The sequence below is a fragment of the Phascolarctos cinereus genome, unplaced genomic scaffold (assembly GCF_003287225.1).
Source record: "Phascolarctos cinereus isolate Bilbo 61053 unplaced genomic scaffold, phaCin_HiC Scaffold_4;HRSCAF=312, whole genome shotgun sequence".
NCBI classification, from domain to species: Eukaryota; Metazoa; Chordata; class Mammalia; order Diprotodontia; family Phascolarctidae; genus Phascolarctos; species Phascolarctos cinereus.
In genome coordinates, this window is record NW_027555847.1 from 211,021,769 (window position 1) to 211,049,552 (window position 27,784).

General features: G+C 38.1%; 1 protein-coding gene across 1 annotated transcript in view; it reads right to left on the reverse strand.

Annotated features, from left to right (window-relative positions):
• Positions 1-27,784, reverse strand: part of CDR2 (cerebellar degeneration related protein 2) — a 37,817-nt gene that overhangs the window by 9,235 nt on the left and 798 nt on the right. Inside the window, exon 2 of the mRNA XM_020965312.2 lies at positions 15,859-15,971. Coding sequence (XP_020820971.1) covers positions 15,859-15,971 — 113 coding nt within the window. The remainder of the gene's footprint in view (positions 1-15,858; positions 15,972-27,784) is intronic.

Consider the following 27,784-nt stretch of genomic DNA (forward strand, 5'->3'; position numbering starts at 1 on the left):
AACCTTAAAGCTTAAATTAAAATAGGGTACTATATATATTTTTTTAGACAGCAACAAATAAGCAGACTGGACCATTAAAAATAAACTGAGTAGCAAATGTCCACATAGTACATGCCATGCAAAAGGGAAATGTAAAGGACTGGTACCTGACAGATGAGCACAACTAAAGCAATGAGCCAATTAGAAGGTGGTGGTGAGGCGCAGCACTTGGAAAATGTGGCTTTAAGAAATTAGATGGGGGCAGCTAGGTGGAGCAGTGGATAGAGCTCCAGCCTTGGAGTCAGGAAGAGCTGAGTTCAAATCCAGCCTCAGACACATAACACTAACTAGCTGTGTGACCCTGGGCAAGTCACTCAACTGCCAAAAAAAAAATTAGATGGAGACACATAACTAGTTCTCACTTACATAAGTTTGTTTTAACCTCTTATCTGAAGTCAGAGCTAACAGGTTTTGAATGAAACCTAACCTAAAAGATTCTCCAAGAATTTTGCCATGAGCAAGCAAAACTTGGGAATGGTAACAAATAAATTTACTTAAGACAGGACAAAACACTCTAGAATAGCATCCTATGTCTCAACAACATCTTGATATGTATTCAATATCTAGGCAAATAATTATTTGGCATGAGGGCTGAATACCAGTTGGTACAGCGACAAAAAATACCATAAAATTTAGGTACCAGTTAAAGCATTTGGTTGCCTGCAATGACATCAATACTCCAATGAATAGAGAACATTCCTTTGATCTATGAATTACCTTAGAAAAGAATCTGAAATCAGAAGTACTGATCAGACCTAGAGATGCAACATCCCTCTAGGTAAAAGGGGAGGTATGACAATATTTTAGCCCTCTTTACACAGCCAGGAGACCAAATATGCTGGAGAAATTTGAGACTTCATTTTTTATCTCACTCAATACTACTATGTTCAGAAGGAGGACCTCTCCTTGGACTACAGCAAATAAATTTTTAAAACTAAGGACTACTCAGAGAATTATATACTGTAACTGGGGAATAGGCAGTCTTTGAAACAAACAGTGGGAAAAGCAGAAGTATCAGCATAATTAGAAAGTTTGGCCTTCCCCTTCTTGGCAAAAAGCTCGCTCAATGTACAGGTGCTAACGTGGAAATTTAAGTTCAAACTCATTAATCTCAGAACATGAGCCAACTGCCACACACCTCAGCTAAGGGTGCAAGGTTCAGGCAGAAAGCCAACATGGAGAGTTAAGCAAACCTTTGCTCCCTCCAAACACTCTAAAATGGATCCAGTCAATATAACAGGAAAGGGAACAAAGAGGGAGAATACGAGAAAGTCTCCTTAAAGCAGATAGGTTTGGATTATCCCCATACTTACTCTTCTTGGTAAAAATTCTCTAGGATTTGCCCTCCTGGAGTAGTGTCTATAAGCGAAGTCGTGCTTGCTTATGGGTTATTTCTAGGTTTACTTTCCAACAACTCAGAATTCTTTCTTGTTTTTTGTTATTCTCAGACCAGGACCTCTTTTCAGAGGACCAATGGATTTAGAGCACTAAGGGGACCTTAGCAATCATCTAACCTAGCAGTTCTCAAAGCATGGCCGCCTGGGGGTCCAAAGACTCTTTCAGGGTTGGAGAAGGTCCTTGAGGTCAAAACTATTTTCACAATAATTTTTTTGGGGGGAGGCAATCAGGGTTAAGTGATTTGCCCAGGATCACACAGCTAGTAAGTATCTGAGGCCAAATTTGAACTCAAGTCCTCCTGATTCCAGGGCTGGAGCTCTATCTACCTGCCCACCCCCAACTGCCATTTTTCACAATAATATTAAGACAGCATTTGCTTATTGGGACCTCTAGGTGGTTGGTCTGGAGTCAGGAAGAACCAAGTTGAAAACTGGCCGCCAGCACTTACTAGCTGTGCAATCCTGGGCAAGTCACTTAATGCTATTTGCCTCAGTATCCTTATCTGGAAAATGAGCTGGAAAAGGAAATGGCAAACAATTCCAGTATCTTTGCCAAGAAAATCTCAAATAGGGTAATGAAGAATCAGACACAGTTGAAACCACTGAAGAACAATATTGTGCCTATAAAAATACTCCTCCCAGGGCAGCTAGGTGGCACAGTGGATAGAGCTCCAGCCCTGGAGTCAGGAGAACCTGAGTTCAAATCTGGCCTCAGACACTTGACACTTACTAGCTGTGTGACCCTGGGCAAGTCAGTTAACCCTGACTGCCTCACCAAAAAGCAAAAAAAATAAAATAAAATAAAATACTCCTCCCTTTTTAAGCTATATGTCTCTCTGAGGCTGGATTTCCTTCATAGACTTCAACCAAAACAATATATTACAAAGGATTGAATGCAGAAGCATTCTATTAAGCCATTAAAGAGATTTACAAAAATATGTAAAACAATGCCACTCCTCTTAGAACTTTTCTTTTGGAAAATAGCTATTACTCATTAAAATATGTTATCTTTGTTAACATGTAATGGATCTATTATTGTTATTAATAAATATTTGAAATTTTACCAATTTTTATTTCTAATATGGTAAATATTAATAAATACAACCCACAGAAACAAAGATTCTTTGGAACCCTCAATAATTTTTAAGAGTATAAAGAATAAGGACGGAGCCAAGATGGCAGAGTAAAAGCAGGGACTTGCTTGAGCTCTCCCCCAAAACCCTCCAAATACCTGTAAAAAATTATTCTAAACAAATCCTAGAGCAGCAGAACCCACACAAAGACACAGAGAAACAAATTTCCAGCCCCAGACAACCTGGAAGGTCAACAGGAAAGGTCTGATGCACCAGGCTGAGACAGGAGCGCAGTGCCAGTCCAAACCATGCCGGCACAGATTAGGCCTCAGCAAACCCAGAGCAGGCAGCATGGGACTGAATCGCTAGCAGCTGTGGCGGTTTCCAGACTTCTCAACCCACAAATGCCATAGACAACTTAGAAGGTTAGAAGCAAAGGTCTGTCAGACCTGAGTGGGAGATGAGTGCAGTCCAACCACAACCCCAGCGCAGCCCTGGGATGGTGGTAGCTGCTTCCAGAGCTCTCACCCCACGGATGGTAAGGGGATTGAACAAGTGATTAGAAGGAGACTGCATGGATCTCTTTGCTGGCACTGAGACAGGATTCTGTTGCTTGCCTGTTCTTGGATCTGGGTCACATTCCTGGGTGGCAGTCCTGGGGCAAGGAGGAGGATAGGTACAGCAGAACTTGTTCAAGCGAGGAGAAGGAACCCTCCTCACAGTTCCAAGGCAGAAAAGAGTGTTTGTGATCATTCACAGACCACAGCACTGGCCAGGAGAGGAGTAAACACCTCTTCTTGGATCATACCATCTTGGAAGAACTGAAAACTTACAGGTCCCTAGAAATATCTCTGAAAACAACTGCACAAAACTCCTAAAGCTTGAGACAGTACACCCTCCACACTGGAAGCAGAGCCTACCTTAACAAAGAGTTAAAAAGTCAAGTAAGTGGCTGGGGAAATGAGCAAACAACAGAAAAATACTCAGATTATAGAATCTTACTTTGGTGACAAGGAAGATGAAAACATACAATCAGAAGAAGACAATAAAGTCAAAGCTCCTACATCCAAAGCCTCTAAGGAAAATATGAATTGGTCTCAGGCCAGGGAAGAGTTCAAGAAGGATTTTGAGAAGCAAGTAAGAGAAGTAGAGGAAAAACTGAAAGTGATGCAAGAAAATCATGAAAAACAAATTGATAGCTTGCTTTTGGAGACCCCAAAAAATACTCAAGAAAATAACACCTTAAAAAATAGACTAACCCAAATGGCAAAAGAGGTCCAAAAAGCCAGTGAGGAGAAGAATGCCTTAAAAAGCATAACTGGCTGAATGGAAAAGCAGATCCAAAAGCTCACTGAAGAAAATAATTTCTTAAAAAAAAAAAGGAGCAAATGGAAGCTAATGACTCTATGAGAAATCAAGAAATTATAAAACAAAACCAAAAGAATGAAAAATAGAAGACAATGTGAAACATCTCATTAGAAAAACAACTGACCTGGAAAACAGATCCAGGAGAGATAATTTCAAAGTTATTGGACTATCTGAAAGCCATGATAAAAAAAAAAGACTAGACATTATCTTTCAAGAAATTATCAAGGAAAACTGCCCTGATATTCTAGAACCACAGGATGAAATAGAAATTGAAAGAATCCACCAGTCACCTCCTAAAAGAGATCCCAAAAGGAAAACTGCCAGGAATATTATAGCCAAATTCCAGAGTTCCCAGGTCAAGAAGAAAATATTGCAAACAGCCAGAAAGAAACAATTCAAGTACTGTGGAAACACAATCAGGATAACACAAGTTTTAGCAGCTTCTATGTTAAAGAATCAGAGGGTTTGGAAAATTATATTCTAGAGGTCAAAGGAGCTAGAATTAAAACCCAGAATCACCTACCCAGCAAAACTGAGTGCAATCAAAGAGGGGAAAAAAATTGAAATTCAATGATGTAGAGGAATTTAATGCATTCTTGAGAAACCAGAGCTCAACAGAAAAATTGACTTTCTTATATTTATAAGACTCAAGAGAAGCATGAAAAGGTAAACAGGAAAGAGAAATCATAAGGGACTTATTAAAGTAGAATTGTTTACATTTCTTCATGGAAAAATGATATTTGTAACTCATGAGACCTTTCTCAGTACTAGGGTAGTTGGAAGGAATATGTACAGAGGGCACAGGGTGAGGTGAATATGAAGGGATGACATCTAAAAAATAAAAGTAAGCAGTGAGACAGGAATGCACTGAGAGAAGGAGAAAGGGAGAAGTCGAATAGAGTAAATTATCTCACATAAAAGAGGCAAGAAAAAGCCTTTACAGTGCAGGGGAAGAGGGGGGAGGTGAGACGGAATCAGTGAACCTTACTCTCATCTGACTTGGCTTAAGAAGGGAATGACACACACACTCAATTGGGTAGGGAAATCTATCTTACCCTACAGGAAAGTAGGAGGGAGGGGGATAAAGGAAGGGGGTAGGAGGTGGGGGGGTAATCAGAAGTAAACACTTTTGAGGAGGGACATGGTCAAAGAAGATGACAGAATAAACTGGGGGGGGCAGGATAGGATGGAGGGAAATACAGTTAGTCTTTTACATCATGACTATTATGGCAGTGTTTTGCATGACTACATATGTATAACCTATATCGAATTGCTTGCCTTCTCAATGAGGGTTGATGGGGAGGGAGGAAGGGAGAGAATTTGGAACTCAAAGTTCTAAAAATTGTTAAAAATTGTTTTTACATGCAACTCGGAAATAAGATACACAGGCAATGGGATATAGAAATCTATCTTACACTACAGGAAAACAGAAGGGGAAGGGATAAGGAGGACGGGGGTGATAGAAGGTAAGGCAAATTGGGGGAAGAAGTAATCGGAATGCACGACGTCTTAAGGTGGGGGGAGGGAAGAGATATGGAGAAAATTTGGAACTCCAAATCTTGTGGAAGTGAATGTTAATAACTAAAAATAAATTAATTTTTAAAAATAAAATGAAATAAGAGTATAAAGGACAAAAGAGTCTCATCACATTGTCTCAGAAAGATTTAGTCTAAATTCATACAGCTAGTAAGAAGCAGACAGAGTTAGGACTCAGACCTAGGTCTTCTGGCTAAATCCAAAGGAGGGCTTATTCTATTACGTGATTACAAGACTTTTTGTTATTGTTTAATCATGTCACTCATGTCTGACTCTTCATGACCCCATTTGGAGCTTTCTTGGCAAAGATACTGGAATGGTTTGCCACTTCCTTCTCCAGCTCATTTTACAGATAAGGATACTAAGGCAAACAGGGTTAAGTGACTTGCCCAGGGTCACACACCTAGGAAGTGAGGCCAGATTTGAACTCAAGAAGATGAGTCTTCCTGACAATGGCAATGGGTGGTCTCCTTGCCTCAGGTCTTCCACTTTAATCCACCTGTCACTCAGCTGTCAAACTGATCTTCCTAAAGCCCAGATCTCACTATGTCACTTCTCCCTCCCCTAGTCAATAAATTACAGTACTCCCTATTACCTCCTAGATCAAATACAGAATCCTCTGTTTGGCATTCAAAGCCCTTCATAATCTGGCCCCCTCCTACCTTTCCAGTCTTCTTACACCTTACTCACTCCCTGCACACTATGTGACCCAATGACAATGGACTCTTTGTTTTTGTTCCTCACTCAAGATTCCAGGCATTTCCACAGGCTGTCCCCCAGACAGGGAACAGGTTCTTTTAATTCCCAGTTAAAATCCCACCCTCTACAAGAAGCTTTTCCCAGTCCCCCTTAATGCCAGCGCCTTCCCTCTGTTGATTATCTCCAATTCATCCTGTAAATATCTTGTTTGTACATAGTTGTTTGCATATTGTCTCCCCAATCAGACTCCAAGCTCCCTGAGAACAGAGTCTATTATTGTGTTACCTTTCTTTGTATCCCCATCCCTTACTTAGTACAGTGCCTGGTACATTAGGAAATGCATAATAAAAAGCCTGTTGGGCAGTTTTCAGATGAAGAAATGAAAGCTATCTGTAAGTCATATGAAAAAATGCTCTAAATCACTTTTGATTAGAGAAATGCAAATCCAAACAACTCTGAGGTACTACATCACACCTATCAGACTGGCCAAGATGACAAAACAGGAAAATGATAAATGTTGGAGAAGATGTGGGAACACTGAAACACTAACGCATTGCTGATAGAGTTCTGAACTGATCCCCCCATTCTGCTGAGCAATTTGGAACTATGCCCAAAGGGCTATAAAAATGTGCATACCCTTTGACCCAGCAATAGCACTTCTAGGGCCATATTCCAAAGACATGATACAAATGGGAAAAGGACCCACGTGTACAAAAATACTTATCGCAGCTCTTTCTATGGTGGCAAAGAATTGGAAATTGAGGGGATGCCCATCAACTGGTGAATGGTTAAACAAGTTGTGGTGTATGAATGTAATAGAATACTATCGTGCTATAAGAACTGATGGGGGGGGCAGCTAGGTGGTACAGTGGATAGAGCACCGACCCTGGAGCCAGGAGGACCTGAGTTCAAAACCGGCCTCAGACCAGACATTTGACACTTATTAGCTGTGTGACCCCTGGCAAGTCACTTAACCCCAATTGCCTCAAAAAAAAAAAAAGAAAAGAAAAGAAAATGATGAGCAGGCAGACTTCAGAAAAACCTGGAAAGACTTGTATGGACTGATGCTGAGTGACGTGAGCAGAACCAGAACGTTGTACACAGTAACAGCCACGTTGTATGATGACTAACTTTGATAGACTTAGCTCTTTTCAGCAATGCATAGATCTAAGACATCTCCAAAAGTCTCATGATGGAAAATGCTATCCACATCCAGAGAAAGAACTATGGAGTTTGAACAAAGATCAAAGCATACTATTTGCTCTTTTTTTTTCTTCTGTTTTGTTTCTTCTTTCTTGTGGTTCCTCCTATTAGTTCTAATTCTTCTTTACAACATGACTAATGTGAAAATATGTTTAATAGGAATGTACATGTAGAAGCTATATCAGATTGCACTGGGGATGGAGGGGGAGAAAATATAAAACTCAAAAGCTTAAGGAAGTGAATGTTGAAAACTAATAATAAATTAATTTAAAAAATAAATAAAAGGCCTGTTGACTTGTCTCATTTTGTTTTAGCTCTGTACCTAAGTTTTCCAGGAAGATAAATTTTGAAGAGCAGACCTCCCAACACAAACAGTACTATAGTTCTATTTGATAAACAAAAAAATGCTTTATTGAAACTTATAGACTCATATTTTTCTTTGTTAAGGAATTTTGTCTTTTTGTTTCAAGATTACTATAAAAATGTAAGGAGCCATAGCCTGGGTCAGAGAGATTATGAGGTGGAAACTCTGCCCTTTCCTTTTCTCTCTTTCTAAGCATAAATTTATCTCTGACAGAGTCTTCGACAAAAATGAAGAGTACTGAATTTTTTTCTTTTACAGAAGCAAGTCCAAATAAGTTAATGGCAGAATCAGGACTAGAAGCCAGGTCTTATCAATCCTTATACATTTTATTGAGTGCTTAATGCATGCTAAGCACTGCTGGAGGTGCCTAGGGTTACAGACAAAAATGAATAGTCCATGTCCTCAAGGAACATATGGGGGTAGGATGCAGAGTGTCCACACAGAGGTACTTGTACACAGCAGGTGCTTAATAAAACTGCTGAACTGAATTACAATTCCTAGTTCAATACCTTTTATACTCCACTAGCTGGCTTAAAAGCAGAATAAGGTTCTCTAAACACAATTTGAGTACTAACATTAAGAATCAGTATACTTAACTACTCTATTAGCAACCATTTAAAATTGTTTATGGATGAGGTGACAAAACTACCTTCTACTCTGTTCACATACTGAAAACACAAGCTCGAAAAGTACTTGTGGGGGCAGCTAAGTGGCACAGTGGAAAGAACACCAGCCTTGGAGTCAGGAGGACCTGAGTTCAAATCCAACCTCAGACACCTGACACTAGTAAGATGTGTACCCTGGGCAAGTCACTTAACTCCAACTGCCTCATCAAAAAAAAAAAGTACTTCCGGAATTGTAGAAGGCTATCCACTAATTTAATTATGTCAGGCTACACTGATGTTCAAAGTAATTTGCCACATTAAATGTTTTCCTTCCTTCTCTCCATCCAGGATAGAAAAACCAGTCTGGAATCCAGAAAAACTTGATGCTCAGCTATCAGCACTAGCAAAAGAGCACACACAGACAAGAAGTCTCTGAAATCAACAGGAATATGTCCAACTAGAGCACAAATAACCAGATAACTTAAACTAACCCTGCAAGCTGAATGGAGACCAATCTTATCAGAATGGTTAAAAATCTAGCTTTCCAAAGAAGGCAGAGTCTAGGTCTAAAATTCCCTCTGGTAAAATTCCCAGTTGTCTACTTACTTCCTTAATAGGTCAAAGGCTGCTCTAATTTACAGCCACCCTTTCTTTCATTCCACTATGCGTGAGGCCTTTCCTGTACAGGGGAAACAGAGACAAAAATCAATCAACCTCAGCCCTCAAGGAACTTAGGGCCCGGTTGGGAATGGGGGTAGAGATGACAACAAGCATACTGGAAGGGAAATTCAAATGTAGACAATGGAGATAACTAAGTCATTTTTGAGGGGAGGGCACTAGCAAATGAAACTGGGAGGGGGGTAGGTATTGAGAGGGAACAAGATAGGTTTTCTGTAGGAAGCAAAAATTAAGCTGAGCTTTGGAAGGGAAAGGGGATAACCATTTATTAAGCACCTACTATGTGTCAAGCACTATGCTAAGTGCTTTAAAGTATTACTTAATTTTATTTTCACAGCAACCATGAAGTAGGTGCTATTATGATCCCTTCCCCCCCCCCTTTTTAAACGTTGATGAAAATAAGGCAGACAGGGGCATCATGCTAGTAAGTTTCTAAGCATTTGAACTCTGGTCTTCCTGTGCCACATGGCTGCCTTTCCTGTTTCTTGAAGAAAGCAAAGTATTCTAAGAGGTGGCAGTGAGGAGGGTATATTTCCAGGGACTGGAGCACAACTTTGGCTAAGGCATGAAGATGGAAAATTGAATAAAGAACATCAAGTATGGCAGTCTGGCTGTAATTTAAGACAGCACAAAGGTACAATAAACCCAGAAAGGTGCTGGAGCCAGAAGATGAAGGGCTTTATATATCAAACAGAGGAGTTTGTATTTTATCCAAAAGGCAAAGAAAGACCACCAAGGTGACTATTCCCATTACCACCACACATGCTATTCTTCATTCATTGTGAATGGCTTGCTTTAGGATTATCCTTTTTTTTTTTTTGCAGTTATGCAAAACATATTTCCATATTAGCCAAGTTGTGAAAGAAAACAGACCCCCAAAAAAAGACCCCAAGAAAAATAAAGTTAAAAAAAAAGTATGCTTCAGTCTGTATTCAGAATTCATCACTTTTTTTTCTGGAGGTGGTGGGCATTTTTCATCATAAATCCTTCTCAATGGTCTTGAACCATTGTATTGCTGAGAAAAGCTGAGTCATTCTCAGTTGATTATCATATGATATTGCTGTTATTATGTACAAAGTTCTGGTTCTGCTCACTTCACTTTGCCTCAGTTCATGTAAATCTTTCCAGGTTTTTCTGAAACCATCCTGCTCATCATTTCTTATAGCACAACAGTATTTCATCACAATAATAAGCTACAACTTGGTTCAGCCATTCCCCAATTAGTGAGCATCCCCTTAATTTCCAATTCTTTGCTACCATAAAAAGAGCTACTATAAATATTTTTGCACATACATGTCCTTTTCCTCTTTTTTTTTTTTTTAAATCTCTTTGGGATACAGGCCTAGTAGTGGTATTGCTGGGTCAAAGGGTATGCACAGTTTTATAGCTCTTTGGGCATAGCTAGGATTATCCTTTTGAATCCTCTCAAATTTGAGTTTTAAATTGCCCTAAGGTCTTGGCTAATAGAGTAGATGAAACAATTAATCAACAAGGATTTAATAAACAACTACTATATGCCAGGTACTGGGGGAACAAGACAAAACTAAAATAGTCTCTGACCTTAAGGAGCTTAGATTCTGTAGCAGGGAAGACAACATAGGCATGGTATAAATGAAATCTATACACAATGAACAAAACATAAATTTGGGGGTGGGAAGAAGAGGACAATGGCGCTCTGAAGGAAATAAGGGATTTTAAGAAGTGATGGTGAGGAGAGAAAGCATTCCAAACATGAGAGACAGAAGTACAAAGGTACAGAGAAGATATGCGACCGTGTCATGTTTGAGGAACAGTAAGAAGGCCTGTCTGACTGAATTGTAGGGCACGGGAGGGGGAATCATGCATAATAAGATTGGAAAGGTAAGTCAGAGCTAGTCTATGAGGGGCTTTTAGTCTATGAGGGAACTTTATTTGATTCTAGCGACAAAAGAATCCAGCTAATAAACTGGCCTTTACTGAGTAGGGGGTGGGAAATGACTTGGTCAGATCTGTATTTTAGGAAAATTGCTTTGGCAGCTGTGTGGTAAATGGACAGGAGAAGGAAGACTTAAGGTAAACAGACCAATTAGAAAGCTTCTGCAATAGTGCAGGTTAGAGGTGATGAGGGCCTAAACTAGGGTGATGGCCTTGTGACAGGCCATCTGTGACAGCCATATCTGTGATAGAAAGATATGAATGTAAGACACATTACAAAGGCAGAAACATTTGGTAAATAACTGGATATGTGGTATGACAGAGAGGATGACTCATGGTTAACCCTTCGGCTGTTACTTGAGAAACTGGAAGGATAGTAATGACCTAGACAGAATTAAAGAAGTCTGAAAGACTTTTTTGGGGGGTAAAGATATTCCTTCAGTTTTGGACATTCTGAGTTTAACATGACTACAGGATATCCAATTGGAGATGTTTAAGAGGCAGTTGGAGATGAATGACTGGAGCTCAGGAGAGAGACTAGGGCTAGATATATAGAGATGATTTCTACAGAGAGATCATAATTAAACCCATGGGAGCTGATGAGGTCACCACATGAGAGTAAAGAGAGAGGAAATAAGAGGGCCCAAGATGGAGCCTTGGAGAATACCTGCAGTTAGGGGTGGGGCTTGATATAGATGATCAACCAGTAAAAATAACTAACAAGAAAAAGTCAAATAGGTAGAAGAAAAACCAGGAGACCAGGCAGTGTGTCATGAAAACCCAAAAAGGAGAAAGTATCCAGGAGAGAGCTGTCAACAGTGTTGAATGCTGCAGAGAGGTAAAAAAGAATGAGGATTAAGAAAAGGCAAGAGTAATGATGGAGTGATAATGTCAGAAAGCAGACTGCTAAGGGTTAAGAAATAAGTGAGAAGGCAAGAAGTAAAAGTAAAGGGTACATTTAAAGTTAAGGAAAACAACAAGTATGAATATTCTTTTCAAAGAATAAGCCTGTTGGGCTCCCTCAGAAATGCCTATCTACATATTTTAATGTTTTGTCTTTTTTAGATTCAAAGCTGTAACTTCTAATTGAAAAAAATATAATTTGTACTTTCTAGTCTGAATATTTGAGAAACTAGTTTAATTAACTTCCTTCAACAGATAAAGAAATAAAGATAAACAACTTATAAAGCAATTATTCTGGTGCAAGCACGTAGGTTCCTTTACTAACCAGCAGGCAAAACTCATTAATTATGTAGTAATTTGAGTTAATTTCTCTTCTGCAGTTGGAAGAAGTACTTTGTTTTGCTGTTGTTGGGAGGGGTTGCCTAATATGTATAATTATGCTTATGTAATTAATGTCAACATTCTTTTAAGACTGACTTCTACCTACCACTCTTCATAATGATTTACATTTTATGAAATTTCCCATTGAATTGAAACCTATCAGCCACAGAAAGCCCCTGGACATCGACTCCTAAATTCTGTTCTCTCAAACCCTGATTCTCTTCTCACCCCAGACTCTACTCTCCAATTGCTGATAGAATAGTGTCACCTGGACGTCCTTTTTACCAGCACATCTAGGTCAACGTGTCCCAAACCCACTTCCACTTTATTTTTCCTCCTAAACCATTCCTCTTTTGGACTTCCCTATCTCTGTCCATGGCATCAAATTTATCCAGTCTTCTGTGTTAAAGACCTTGGTGCTCCATTGGACCTTCCTCTTTTACCTCCATAACACACATCTCCGTTCAGTTTGACCCCAGCCTCTTTATTCTCACTGATACTGACTGACCAACATCCCTCATTGCCACAGGCTTATGCCCCTACTGAAAAAGGGCCTTATCATGAATCCTCCCCACTCCACTCTCTTTCCATTTCATCCCTTAAACCTGTGCCAGGTCTGGTCACCCCTCACTCAAAAATTCTCAGGGGCTCTCCTCTAAGTCTTGCCAACATCTCACCTGCTTGTCAAGACCCTTCGCCATGCAGTGCTACTCCATCTTTCCTCTTTTATTTCATTTCATCTCCCTTGGTGCACACTAAGCTGCAGGCAAACTGGACTGATTTTCCCCTGGTACATCCCTTGCTGTTTCCCATTCCAGGAATGTCCTCTCCCCCACCTCTGATCTGTGGATTTCCTTCCCATCTTTTAAACCCAACTCAAATGCACCTTCTCCATGAGCTCCTGGTCAGTTTCAACTTTTACCCTTTGGAGTTTAAGCAACACTTTGTTTTATCTCTCTCCAATGTACTTTCCACGCAGTCCTGCATAGTACTGTCACTCACAAATGTGGAAGGACCTTATAAGACAAGGTGACAAACTTCACTGTAATCTCCAGATCAAGGACTGTTTTAGCTAAACTCCTACCCTTTCCAAGCATCCAACACTGTGCCCTGTGCACAGCTAGCATTTAATAATTACATGAATCTGAAATATATAATTATCAGAGTTAAGTATTTTAAATCACCTTGGGACTCTGCAATGAAAACAAAATTTTCTTTCCCCTCTGTTCTCCATATATGATGTGAACCATAAAGGAATTAATTAAATAGTATGATCCATCTAGGTTATCAATCAAGCTAGAAAGTCATTCTATTTGGCCAATGTGAAATCTGCCGGGCCTTTAACTAATTTTTAAAAGCTTGGGTAAACACTTAGCAAACTCTAAGCCTCATTAACTTCAACTAAAGGAACAGCATGTTCTACAATCATTGTCTAACACATTAAAGTTGTGCTTAGCCTAATTTCAAGAGTCACTTTCCCGAAAGTTTTAGAAATATTTTTTGGGCAAGGCACACAAAATTTTGTGAAAATGCGGTAAAGGGGAGAGTCTATTAGATACACGGTAAATATGGTAGAATGAATCAGTGCCTTAAGTGAAAAACAAGTGTTTTTGCTTTTGATAAGATCTTTTGGATGGAATCATTTCTTTTTTCTTTCTTTCTGACAAGGCAATTGGGGTTAAATGACTTGCCTAGGGCCACACAGCTAGTAAGTGTGAGCTGTGAAGTGTCTGAGGCTAGATTTGAACTCCTGACTCCAGGGCTGGTGCTCTATCCACTGCACCACCTATTTGCCCCAGGGTGGAATAATTTCTGAGTAACATATTCATTAGCTTCTTGTGTTTGGCCCCCTCCAGGTTATAGTATAGTAGAAGAGAGTCAGAAAGGTGGGCTCAACTTGTACTTCTGTTATTAATTAGCCTAAGGAAGTCATTTCACCATACCTTTCTCTGCATTTGTAAACTAATTGGGCTACATGACCTTTGAGGTCATGTCTCTTTCATTCTGACTTCTGATTCCTATGCTTCCTATGCTTTATAACCCCAGCACTGAGTTGGTCCTCAAAAGATGCTGATTCAGGTAACACAGGCTCCATGAGCACGGACAATTTGAAACTTTTCTAAAACAGGCACAAAAGCCCTGGGTCCTATGTTGTCAAAATCTTTGGAGGTTTAACTTGCAATGATATTATTGATTGAAGTGTTTCTAGAAAAAAAAAGTTTACTAATAAAACAGTTAATAGCACAATGGTTATGGAACCACAAAAAAGGTCTTCAATTATCTGTACTACTTAAATGGCAGTACTTACCAACAATTATCTCATCACCAAATCAACTCTGCTCTTCAAGCAGGCAACTCTCTGCACTCAAGTGCCCCTCCCGCTCACTCACCGGGTGTATGCATTGTCTTCCCCATTTGAGTACACATTCCTTGAAAGCAGGGGCTGTCTCTGTTTTTTAATTTATATCCCCAGCACCTGGCACAGAGTAAGCACTTAATAACTGCTTTTCCTTATAGATTATTTTCTATTTCATGTGACAATCATTAAATGAAAAATACTTGTAAATGTAAATAGATTGAGACCACAGAAGTAGAGAAAATGGTTTACTATTAATCCTTTGCATGGCATAACTCACGAGAAAAACTAATAAAACTGAGCTACTTAGAATTTAGTCGCCTTGGTCCTTCACTTTCAGAATACCTTATCATTATCTTTAAAATTTAAGAAACTAAAAAAACTAAAAGTAGAAACACAGTATTCCCATCATTGTTTTGTGCTTAAATACTGCCATATGCAACTTGAACTTAGTTAATTTTAAAGGAAGACAGCAGGGTACCAAGGAAAGAGCACTGGACAAGTGTCAGAAGACTCTTCTAGTTCCAGCTCTGAAATAGCAGAACTGTAACTGTAACCATGAGTAAATCACCTTCACATAAACATACAGCAGTTAATGGTTTACAAAGCACATTCCTTACAACTCTGAGGTAATATAAAGTACTATCTCACTTTTACTAATCAGGAAACTGAGGCCCAGAAAGGGTAAGTGACTTGCCCAGAGGAGTTGGGACTGAATTGAGGTCTCTCGGTTCCAAGTACAGAGTTTTCTTCCACATTGCCTCTCCAAAATGAAAGCTAGAAAGAGCAAGGTGCTTTCTAAGACCTTCCCTTCCAGCTCGGACATCCTGCAATTCTCTGAAATCTTATCCATAGCCCTAAAAATGTCATCAATTAGTTAACACGGCACAGTCGACAATACTCCGAAAAAGAGGCCACCAGGGATTCACTCTAACCCTGGCTCTCAGACTAATTCCTTGACTACAGCCAAGTCACTACATTTTTCTAGGCCTCATTTTATCATCTTTGAAGTGAGGGGGGATAGGATACAGGATCTTTTAAGGTTCCAAGTAGCTCTAAAATTTTATTATTCATGATACTTTTTTTCCAAAGAAGAAGGCTAACAGATTAAATATTTCTTGGTTTTCTACACCTAAGGCAAGGAAAGGGGCATAATTTGAACAATTCTGTGATTCAATCAAGTTTTCTCAATATTGGTAAGAGTTATATTGGAATTCAAATATTGACTTTTATTGCAGCAGTCTATTTCAGTATTCATTTGATGCATACACAAACAAACAAAAAAAGACACACGCCACATTGAAAGTCTAGTACAATACCTCAGGAATATAACTGAGTTTACCTCAATTTCCTGTAATTGCTCCTGATTAGTTGCGTACATGTGCTGAAGAGACTCTTCAAGCTCCGTGTTCCGATCCAACAACGTCTTCCCAAGCTCAGCAGCAAGTTGCAGATCTAACAAAAAAATATATATATATATGAGAAATAAATAATATCGTGCTCATGACAACAACAAAGCATTTATGTAGTGCTTTAAAGTTTACAAAACACTTTACAAATATCTCGTTTAATCCCCACAACAACCCTGGGACAAAGGTGCTATTATTATCTCTGTTTTACAATTAATTAATTAATTGATTGCTAGCATTAATACAGCACTGTCTACATGCCAGGCACTGTGCTAAGACCTTTACCAATATTATTTCATCTGATCCACACAACAAACCTGGGAGGTGGGTGCTACTATTTTCCTCATTTCATAGATAAGGAAATTGAGGCACAGGGAAGTTAAGTGAATTGCTGAGGGTCACACAGCCAGTAATTATCTAAGTCAGGATTGGAACTCAAGTCTTCCTGATTCTAGACCTAGCACTCCATCCACTATGCCACTTAGATCATGTCAGCAGCTATTAGCATGATCTAATGGAAATGTGGAAAGCAGCTTCAGTCCAATATTCTGACTAATTAGTCATTTGACTTTTCAAAAGTCAGTTCATAGCTCTGAGACTGAGTTTCTTCATCTCCGTATTAAACTGTTTGAGCCTGATAATCCCAAAGTTCTTCTAAATTTCTTTATGTTAATCTTTACGTTATGTTAAATTTTTATATGTGAATCTGGAAGCTTACAGTAATTGACCAGTGTTTTTTTAGGGGTTTAAGTGAACTATCACATATTCACCGTCTATGTGGGATTCCAGAATGCAATTATTTTCTTGATTTCTAGTGATATATTTTGAGACAAAGGGAAGAAAAAGGATATTGAGTAAATTTTAAAGACCTGGCAAACTTTGTTATTGTTATAAGGCTAATTTAATTAGGGTTGGGTTTTTTTGGCTCAGAAAAACAGAATCCTCCCCATTGTAAACACTTTTTGATGAGAGAAGGGTAGTAACTAGGAATTTTGTGATGATTAGGAATTAATTTTGTTTTTATGACACTTTGGAAATTTATTTATGATATTAAAAGATATTTTACACGGACGTAGTTTTGATAAATTCCAATTTTAAAGTTTTCCTTTAAGGTTGAATAGAGATCTGTCAGTTTAGAGGTTTCCAAACAATTTACTTCATGAAAGTTTAGTGATTATCTTTTAAATATCAGGATAAATTTTAAGCTGTCTTTGACAAAGAGAAATACTTTTAGGAGGAAATGCTTAAGTAAAAATCTTTTGTGTACATATTTAATTAAAAATTTTTGTGTGATTTTTTTAAGAAAGCTTACTACATTTTATTTGTAAGCCAATTTATTGCAATAATTTGATGCTGCTGATAACAATTGTATACAAACCTACTGTGATTAGTGAGACTTTACTGTTTAAGGAGAAAGCTTTTTTGGGACCCTGAATATTCTTTTTGGAGTTCCATTCTTAGGTCTGTCGTGTCCTTGGATCATCCTTAAATGGGTGTTTAAAAAAAAATGTCAGCAGCTCAATGGAAGCAATGTCTGAGATCCAAGGCTTGTGAATATCTGTGCGTATCTGTCCCTGGGAATAAGGTAGGTAGGAAAAGTGGAGATTGGGCTCTTCTTAATTCATTTTTCCATTCAAGAAACCTGTCCACCTAGTTCCATATGCTAGACTACTTATAGTGGTGGAGGCCTTAAGGACTAGTTTTGGTGCTGTTATAACCAGGTCCCCTGCCTATAACTCACAGCAAATTTCTATTATCAGTGTAGACAAAGAATGGAAGTTTATTACTACAATAATGAATCTATTAGTTATTAGATTCATATTAAGGCATCTATATCCTCGTAATAAGCTGTAAGTGGGAAAGATCTTGCTATTTTGATCTGAATTTGTCATTCCATGGCCTAAACAAGAGTTAAATTAGTGCTTGAACTTGTCATATGTATAAGATTCAATTTCCTGAAGTATCTCATCTTTTTCAGAATGATACGGGTGTAATTAGACAAAGGTAGAGAAGTTTGTGAAACAAACATGTGAATCTATTAAGTTGTGAGGTTAAAGTCAAGAACCTCTTTTGTTTATGCTTCAAGGAATAAGATTTCAATATAGTCAGTTATGTTAGTGAAGAGTAGTAACTTAGGAACTTGTGTCACCTTAATGGGAAATCTGATTTTACTTATGCTTGTTATTTAATCTGGGATTAGAACATGTGTAGAAATGCATGCAAACTACTTAAGAGTTACCTTAAAGATGTTCCCATAGTTTAAAAGGATTCTGAGAGCAGTGGTCTATGTTTATGTCCGTTTGAATGTGGTTAATAGCTGAACATGTTTTAGTATAGACTGTTTCATATAAACTGTTCTCTGTATACAATTTGGGATTATTATATTTACACATCCCATCCCAAGTCTTTTGTTGTTTGTTATTAAGCATCTTAAAGTAAAATCATTTGTGTAATGTTGAACTTAGGGATGAAAATGCATCTACTTACCATGAGTACTAGCTATATCAAGATAAGCTGTGATTTTTCTGTGATGAATCTCTTACTGTTACTAATGTGAGATTATAGTCAATACTTGTTACTTAAGATATGTAATCCTTGAGAGCTGAATGAACCTGAAGCTCTGATCAACGGAACTTGCTATTTAAGATCTTCTGGGACTGTAACTAATACTATTTTCAGTCTGACTCCAGGTATGACCATCAAGGAATGCTACTGAGCCAATGAACTGAGGATGCCAGCAACCCTAGGGGGTTTTCATCGATGAAGTACAGGTGGATTTCTTGTGGAAAACAGAGAGAGAGAGAGAGAAGAGAGAGAGAGAGAGAGAGAAGAGAGAGAGAGAAGAGAGAGAGAGAGAGAGAGAGAGAAATGACTCTTAGTATGGGCTGCAGTAGGATTATCCTGACTCAATTTCCCCAGTATGACAGTTCATCTTGAATGGAAAATATCCCAACTGACTGATTTTAAGCCTGACTCAATGCAACTGGCTCTCTATATAATTTTTTCTGCCTAGAATTGACATCAAGATAAGGGAACATTTTCCCTTGTATCCCTATTCTTCCTTTATGGCAAATTTCTATAATCATGTCACATGATCAGTATGAACACAATATTATACGCTAATACTAAAGCACATCTGAGCTACTATAACAAGATGTAGGTATAACATTTGGTCTATTTAGACTAGAATTTTAGTCTTTTCTATATTCTAAACAACTAAAGTAGATGAGTATTTGGCCTTGTCATCTGTCTGTTACTAGTTATATATAATAGTGTATAAAATAAAGTCCTTAAATGTTCAAAATATGTAAGGATGATTGGGTATTGAGTCAACAGTTTATGGGACCAAGTTGTATTCTATGAATTATTGACTAGATCAGAAACATCCTCAGTATTGTTTGGAGAAAAGAATTTTGGTGCAATGAATTTCCTTAAAGGAGAGTAATTTATGGTAACTTATTTGATATGCACTATTTTGAAACTGATCACTCAATGTATTTATATATACCATCCTGGAACCTTTTATTACAATTGAAGACAATCTGGCAACTTTTAAATGAATTCATTTTTGTACTGGAGTCCATCTTCTTATAAAAAGTGTTCATGTTATTAATTACTTAGCACAATCTCATGTTCCTAACAGGGGAATGAATAATGCCAAGTAAAAAAATTGGGTTCTAATTTTTTGTTTGTATCTGAGTTTCCTTTGTATTATCAACATGACAATTAGCCAACCTAAAATTGTAAATTCCCTGGCCTAAAAGTTTCCAAATATGATTTTCTAATAATATAGACATAAAATTTGAGCTAACTTTCATTATTTGACCTGATTATTGGCAAAATAAATTTAAAGTTGTGTTAAGACCAATTTTGTAGTCAAAGAACATCTCTACAAGTGACCTGAACCACAAAAGAACTGCTGAGACCACACCTAAACCAGAGAGCCCCAGCAGATCTTTCCAAGGAACCAGAGGAATGATACTTTTATTTTACTGTTTATTTACCTTTTGCCTTTGCACCTTTTTATCTGTAAGATCTACTTATCAAAGGGGATTGCCTTCTTTGGTTTTGTCAAAATGTTATTAAAAGAGATGGCCCCTTCTGATTTTGTCAAAGCCTGTCTTTCCCTTTTCCCCTCACATTATCTCCCCTCATAAGTCTCAAAGTTAGAAACCCTTGATGAAGTGTTTGTCATACCAGTTAGTGATTCACTGAGGAGGCTGTACCTCTCAACAGAATCATCAAATAGGGGAATGAGAGAAATTACTATTAATAACTAATGATTTGGGGAGATTCAGAGTTCCCCCTTTTCTCTCTCCTCAGTTCAAGACCTCAGTCTATCTGACCCCACCCAATCTTATAAGGAATCTCTAGTGTAAGGTGAATTCCATTCAATCAAGCTGGGGTAGGGGTGGGAGGAAGAGGCAGACCCTTCAGTCTAAACTGCCCAAGGCTGGGGGTGGTCTGGGTATAGAGATAGTCTCTCTGTCCAAGGCTGACATGATGTCACTCTTAGCCACTCATTAGCCCCACTTCTCTTTTGTAAAGTCCACCTCTCATTAATTATTAGCCAATCAGGGTTGACTGCCATCCTGGGGAACACCTACTCTTAGAAGGACATAAAACCCGTGGCCATGATTGTCTTTGGTCTAAGAGAGAGATGGCCAAATGACCATACTTTTATTAAAATGCTGACATTATTAATAAAATGATTAATTACCCAGAAATTATGTCTCTTGAACCTTTTTAAGTGCCATATGATGAAATCAGTTTACAGAATATTGTACTGTAACTGAGTAGAAAAATGGAATATGGTTAAGTGAAAAACAAAACAAACAAAAAACCCCAAATCAAGTGAAGAGAATCTCACATTGCAGGTGCCTCTGCTCTGGATCCATCCCCACTTCCAGCTCCTGACCCATACTAGAAACTTCCACGTCTTATAATTGTAAAGAGAAAACATCTGTTAGCCCATCCTAGAGTCTCCCTTTGTGATATCAGAGATTATAACTTCATTCTTTCTAGGGCTGAATTTGGGAATCATTACGAGACTTGGCTTCATATCCCATTCTCACTCTTGCCAGTTATAGAGTAGCTTCCCCATCTATAAAATGGGCCTAATAATACAGTCCTTATTCCCTCTCTCAAGGTTGTTGTGAAGAAAACATTCTGTAAATCGTGAGGCACTGTATCATAACATGTTTGATTTATAGCACCTGGAGTGATTTTCCTCACAACAACCCTGCAAAGGTCATGTAACTATTATCCTTATTTCATGAACAAGGAAATTAAAGTTCAAAAAATTTAAGTGATTTGCTCAAGGTCACAGAGCAAGTCAGTGGCAAAGCCAGGATGAACCAAGAGGTCCCTGGGCTTTAAGGCCATTGCACAGATATTCATTTTCTATTAGTGGCAAATGCACATTTATAAATGGTGAAGCAGGAAAACGTAAATTTATTATGAACTGTAACCAATTTTACCACATTTGATACAAAGCCAAGTTTTTAAAGGAGAAAAAGATGGAGAAATAGTATTTAGTCCTTACTTAGTGCTAGTGCCATTAAAATTTCATATCAATTAACCAATAATATTGGAAAAATAGTAATGAGGAATAAAAACTGATGCCAACACAATGTATACTTATATTTATACATTATATATATATACATATATACACATATATTATATATATGTATATATATTATATATACACATATGTATTACTATTATGAGTAAAGTTATCTAAAAATATTTGCAACTACTTAAAGTCACTGAGAGGCACCATGGCATAGTGGATAGTGAATCTGAGTCAGGAAACCTACGTTCAAGCTCTGTTTATACACATACTAGCTCTATGACCCTGGGCCCAAAGTTGTAGAATAGTTCACTGATCTACTTTGGATCTATTTTGGTGGAGGAAACTGGGAGTTCCCTGCACCAATGAAATCACAGGTACTGGACCAAAAAGAAAGAAGCAAAATCCTTACAGTACTAGCAAATCTGGTGTTAATATGCATTTTCTAATAATTTATTTATAAATATTAATACTGCATATATTTCATTGAGATATCACACCTCAACTCCCTGTAATACCACCAGTGTACATATGTATATAACAACACCTTTTTCACAAAGAATATAAAGCCTTTAATACTAATCTTCATAACATAAAGACATTTAATCTTATTTTTCTGATCAGACAGCAGAGGCACAGAAGATGTTAAGTGATAACTGCAGTGAGTCAGGGGCAAAACAGAGATTATAATTCAGTTCTCTAAGTTTACCGGACAGTACGTGTATACCAACCCCATAATCATTTCCTTCATCATCCAGACCAGTATCATTTTGCAGTTATGGAAAATACAAATTTCTTTAGGAAAAAAGTTGTCAGTTTAACACCACTTATTTTTGAAGGAGAAAATACTTATTTCCTGGGTGGAAATAGCTTGCTCTTTTTAGCTTTGTTTAATACACAGAACTATGGAAATGGAATTAGAGAACTCAGATTGTTATTGCCAGTTCTGTGGGTGAGTCACAGACTCAAGCAAGTCTAGATTCTGGTTTTTTCCAGCTGAAAAATAAATTGCTACTACCCAATAATATTCATTAAATTATTTTCAGTCTTTGGCCTGAGGGCCTACAGAAAATAGTTTATACAAATAGGATGTGTGAAAACCACACAGAAGCTACCATACTGTAACGGAGGCCAAAGCCCGCCATGACATCATTACTTAGATATTACTTAAACTTCTCCTTCCTGTGCCCTGACCTGTTAGTCGCAGAGTATAATTGCCAGAGGCAGGACAAAGACATCCTAAATTAGTCATCTGAAAGGAAACCTTTCCCAGAATCAGACCTCTAGTTAGACACTACTTTACTTTTCCGTTCAGTTGCATAGGGTTATATGGAATACTTTTATTTAAGCAACCAGCTTCATCTTTACCACTTTTGACAATTTTCCTACTGTTCACAGGAATACAGAGTTCAAAGGAGTACAGAGCTCTTCAAGTAAAAAACAAACAGCACAGGATTTAAGGTATATTCTTATCACAAACTACATTTCTAGTTACACAAGGTCCTGACAGCCTCAGTAACCTTAAGCCACACAAGCTCCTGAATATTTGACAACACAGGATTTTTGGCAAGACTAGTGTCCCTAAAAGCATGCCCTTATCTTTGTGAAATAGCAAACCATTCATGAAGTCACTGTAGAGTAGACCATTAGTGCTTCTGTTATTTTAAGGACAAGTTTGTTGTTGTTTTTTCCTGTGTGTGTGTGTGTGTGTTGCAAAACTATTCTTTTCCAGTTGTGTAGCATCTGGCTCCTACTTGTAGACAGAAACTGGCAACAAGCCCAAAAAGGCTTTCCAGATCGGGGATAGATGAGATAATAGAATTTTTAATAACCCTATTTGGCACTTTCAATTAATGCAACAGTGAAAAGGAAAGAAAGTTTAGAAGATCCTGTTCATTTCTCATTAAATAATTATTAGGGTATCTTTAGTTAAGGGGTTCTCTTTTCTCAGCTATTTAATGGTAAAATCACTCACCTGGGGAGTCAAATGATCTGGATCCTAACTTTGTCACTAACTGTGTGCCTTGAACAAGTGACAAATTTTCTTGGCCTTAGTTTCCTTAACTATAAAATGAAGGGGTTATACAGATGACTTTGAAGGGCCAGTCCAGTCCTAAGACTATGAGTCTATGATTCTGAAATTATATTCTTACTGAGAAACTCGCTGCAGGAATCCCTGAGTTATTTTCTACTCACTGCAGGCTCAGAAATTCCAACACAGTAATGCCTTCACATATTATAGGATTCAACAAGTTTCTCAAAGAGGACCATGACATCAGGAAGGTGATGCCATGACTTGCAAGTGAAATGGATTTAAGTGAGAGAAGGCTGTGCAAAGTTACCCAGCCTCTCTCTCTCTCCTCCGCAGCCCTCTGGCTCCAGCGGCAAGATCAGGATGACTGGAAATGGCCCTGGATGCAGTGGGAGACCTTGGCCTTTTTAAGTTAAGGTCTTTCTCAGAACTCTGATTGAGGCAACACCCATTCAGTGATTAAGAGATATATATCAGCCTTATCTATCGTAATCCTAATATATATTAGGATTCAACAAGTTAAAGTGTATTTTAACTATGAATAACAGGAGGCTTATTCAAGCGCTCAAACATTAATATAATTCTTCCAATCCAGAAAACTGGGTCTAAATGCAGCAATGCAAGAGAATGTCAAAACTGCAAGCTGGTGGAAAAAAGTTGTCAACGGATTTTAAGTCTTTAAAGCCCACAGCTATTATATTTCTCTCAATTAAAAGTTATATGTCAGCTGGAAGTCTGAAGCAACAACTCTGCATTAGCATGAGAGCTGAAAGCTTTTGCCACTACAAAATAATAAAGTAATATGCGTCACTGACTAACACTTTGATGTTAACTTCTGTTGCTAAGCTTTTGGGAAAGCAAAACTCCCTAGCATAGACATTAAGTAAAATGTTAGTTATCTGTTTTAATGATCCAAGAAACACTGTGATTCAGCAAAAAAGTTAACATAAGGCAGATGTTATCAGCTTCAGAAGAACAGAAGTTTTATAAAGCAATGGCACATGCTTGTATTCTTATAAAAACCAAACTGTAGCTTTTTGACGCATACTGTAGAAACCTGAATCTTTATTTTGGGCTTTTGCCTGGCTCACAAAGGTAGTAGATGTAACAGCAGCTGCCCTAAAAGAAAATAGAGCTCTAAAGTCTTTTCACCTTGTTCTCAGGGGCACATTTCAAAGGGGAGGCCATCATTACCCTGCACAGAAGGCTCCTGTCCCAGAAAAGCTCTTACTCAAGTACATCACTGTCAATATTTTTACCACACTAACCCTTCTGACAAAAGATGGTCTCTCAGCATCAAAGTATTTTATAAAAGTGGAGAATTTCTCCTTCATGTACTTGCAGATAGCTTTTGATAAAAGATCCACTTCGACCATTACTATGATTCTAATGAGAGATAAGCTGGTAGATTAGTGCCTCCATTTTAAAGACGGGTTCTTCATTATCTTTAATTTTTAAAAAGCACAGTAAATCTTTAGCTAAATATCTGACCTAGCTAAAAATCACTAGGATTGCTAGACAGAGATGCTTTTGTAGTCTGAAGTACTTCCTTGAGATTTTCTCCAAGACTGATGAAAGACTAAATTTAAAAACTAGAGGGAGAGGGAGCTGGTGGTAGTAGATTGTTTAAAGGTAACTTGTTCTGCTATTTCCAAATCCTCCTTACTGAGAAAATGGAAAAGGGAACAACAACAAAAGTAAATGCATGAAGTCTAGTCATGCTAAGAACACAAGTAAAACCACTGAACTAACAGTACAGCAGGATATTTCACTTATGGAATGAGAAAAAGACCTCCTGACTTTCTAAACATTACACGAAGATAGATTAAAAGTCAGTAGAGAAGTACTTCAACAAATATTTAGATCCCAAACACTTCAATTTTCAGGGTTTTTTGTTTTTGTTTTTTTTACAAAGCACTTTGGCAAGTCATACACATGAAAAAACATCACATCTCCCCTTCTTGGAAGCTTGTCTTATCTTCTTTGTGGGGTTGTGGTGGGAATCAAATGAAGTAACAGGTATGAAAGCACTCTGAAAAGTTTAAAATATACCTTGAGGTAGGAGCAAGAATGTTAGACCAGGTGACATTTAAGGTTCCTTCCAACTCAAAGATTCTTGATTATAACAGCACATTAAAACTTAAGGTCTAGAAAGTTAAAAAAAATTCTTCACATAACTCCAACATTTGCTTTATTTCAGAGTAGGTAAAATATTAACAGTGGTTACCCACAACAAATTCTTATGGTTACAAAGGGCAAAGGGAGACTCATCCACATTGTAGAACAGAGTTCTGACAACAGCGAGCCTAGCACATGTGAGTTTGGATTCATACTTAGGAAAAGCAGAATGGAGAAAAACGTTTATCTCTGAAGTCATGCATACAGCTCCTTTTATTGTACTTGGAAATATTTACCCCTAGATTTTCACTTAGCGTACCTCAGATTTACAGCTGAATGGAGGTTTGGAGGATTACTGCTCCACTGTCTTCATTTTAAAGATGTGGAAACTGAGCCCAGAGAGGTTAAGTGATTTGCCTAAGCTCATAAAGGCAGTATGTATAGCACAGCTAGAATTAGAGTCCTTTGACTCTAAACTCAACTTTCTTTTCAGATTACTCCCCCACCTCCATTATATGTTGATGCTTCATTAATTCTAAAGAACATATCTGAGTAATAAATGATCTAATACATCCAGGGAAACCTACCATATAAACTCAGTGCTATGTTAAAACAGTTAGTGAAGCTAGGCAACTGCAGAAAATACTATTTTGCAATAGTCAATTAGCCCGGATTATACAGACAACATAAGGCTTGCCTACTTTGGTTATATGATTTTTCAAGGCAAATTAGTTTGGAAAAAAACTATCCCAAAGAACAGACGTATATTGTTTTCTCTAACTCCAGAAAGCTTACGAGTCATTAAGCACATATTCCTTGAAGAGGAAGTTTAGTGTTCTAATGTCCTTCATTAATCTCATTTGGAATTTAAAGGGCAAATTAACTCTCAGCCCTTTAAGCTGTAAAATGTGCCTACTCATAGTAATGTTAAAAATTATCTATACTTTAAAAGAATCAGGCCCATGATTTCATTGATATAAGAAACTCCCTCTATTATAAAGAATAAGCACCTGCTCTACAATCTAGTCTTAGACAGTTGCTTGGGACGTTGAGAGGTTAAATGACTTGCTTAGGGTCTAAAAACTAGTATATTTTTGACCCGGGCCTAAACCCAGGTCTTCTTGACTCTGAAGCTGGCTGTTTTCTAGCCACTCACTGTGCCACACTGCCACTGTATATTTTATTTCATAAAAAATACTAACTATGAAGACCGTATAAGTGAAATTGGCTTAGATCTTTGGAGAATGTTTATATGGGTGTGGAAAAGTCTGTGTTGGTTTCAAACTATCATTAAATTTTAAGATCATTTCTACAAATAAAAGCAAGATACCTGCTTAAGGTTAAACTAAATGTGGGAATTGATAATAGTTTAAACAAGGACTTATTTAAAATGTCGAAAAGCAATATAGTTCAAGCATGCAAGAATTCCTGGGATCTGTTCAATATGCTAAAAAATGAGCAAGTGGACCCTATGTGTAAGCAGATCAGAAAGTATTTATTTTGGGATTAACTGAAGCAGAACTGCCAACAGAGAAATCCGCCTCAGGCAAGCTCTGGTACTGGGGCGCAGAGGAGCTTTTGGAGGACAAGTAATAGGTAGGGTGGTACGTACTTCGGCATTACAATTCGGCAAGGGTAAATTACGCATAAAAAAATGTTCAATTGTTTAACGCCTCCAAATAAGCAGCAACCAGGTGACTTCGGATAGATAAGTCTCGGCAACCTCCCTAATCCATTCCGATCATCCTCACCCGGGTTTAGCTAGTCACACACTCGGACTCAGCCAGATAAACCAAGAAAGTAGTGCACAATTGAGAAGCTGGGGCAGCAAGCAGCAGCATCCCAGCCTGTAGCCACGGACCTAGTTTATACCGCAGAAAAGGGGAGGGGCGGGAAAGAGAAAATCATCTCTGGGCTAGGACACTGGCCGAGAAGGAGCCAGGCAGCACACCTGCTCAGAAATGGGCTTCTCCCGACCTATCACCTTTTTTCTTCTCCAACCCCACCACCTCCTTTCTTCTCCAGTTCCACCACCTCCTTTCTTCCTTGGTCCCACCCCCCCCTTCCTCCTTGGTTCCACCACCTCCTTTCTTCTCCAGTCCCACCACCTCCTTTCCTTCTCCAGTCCTACCAC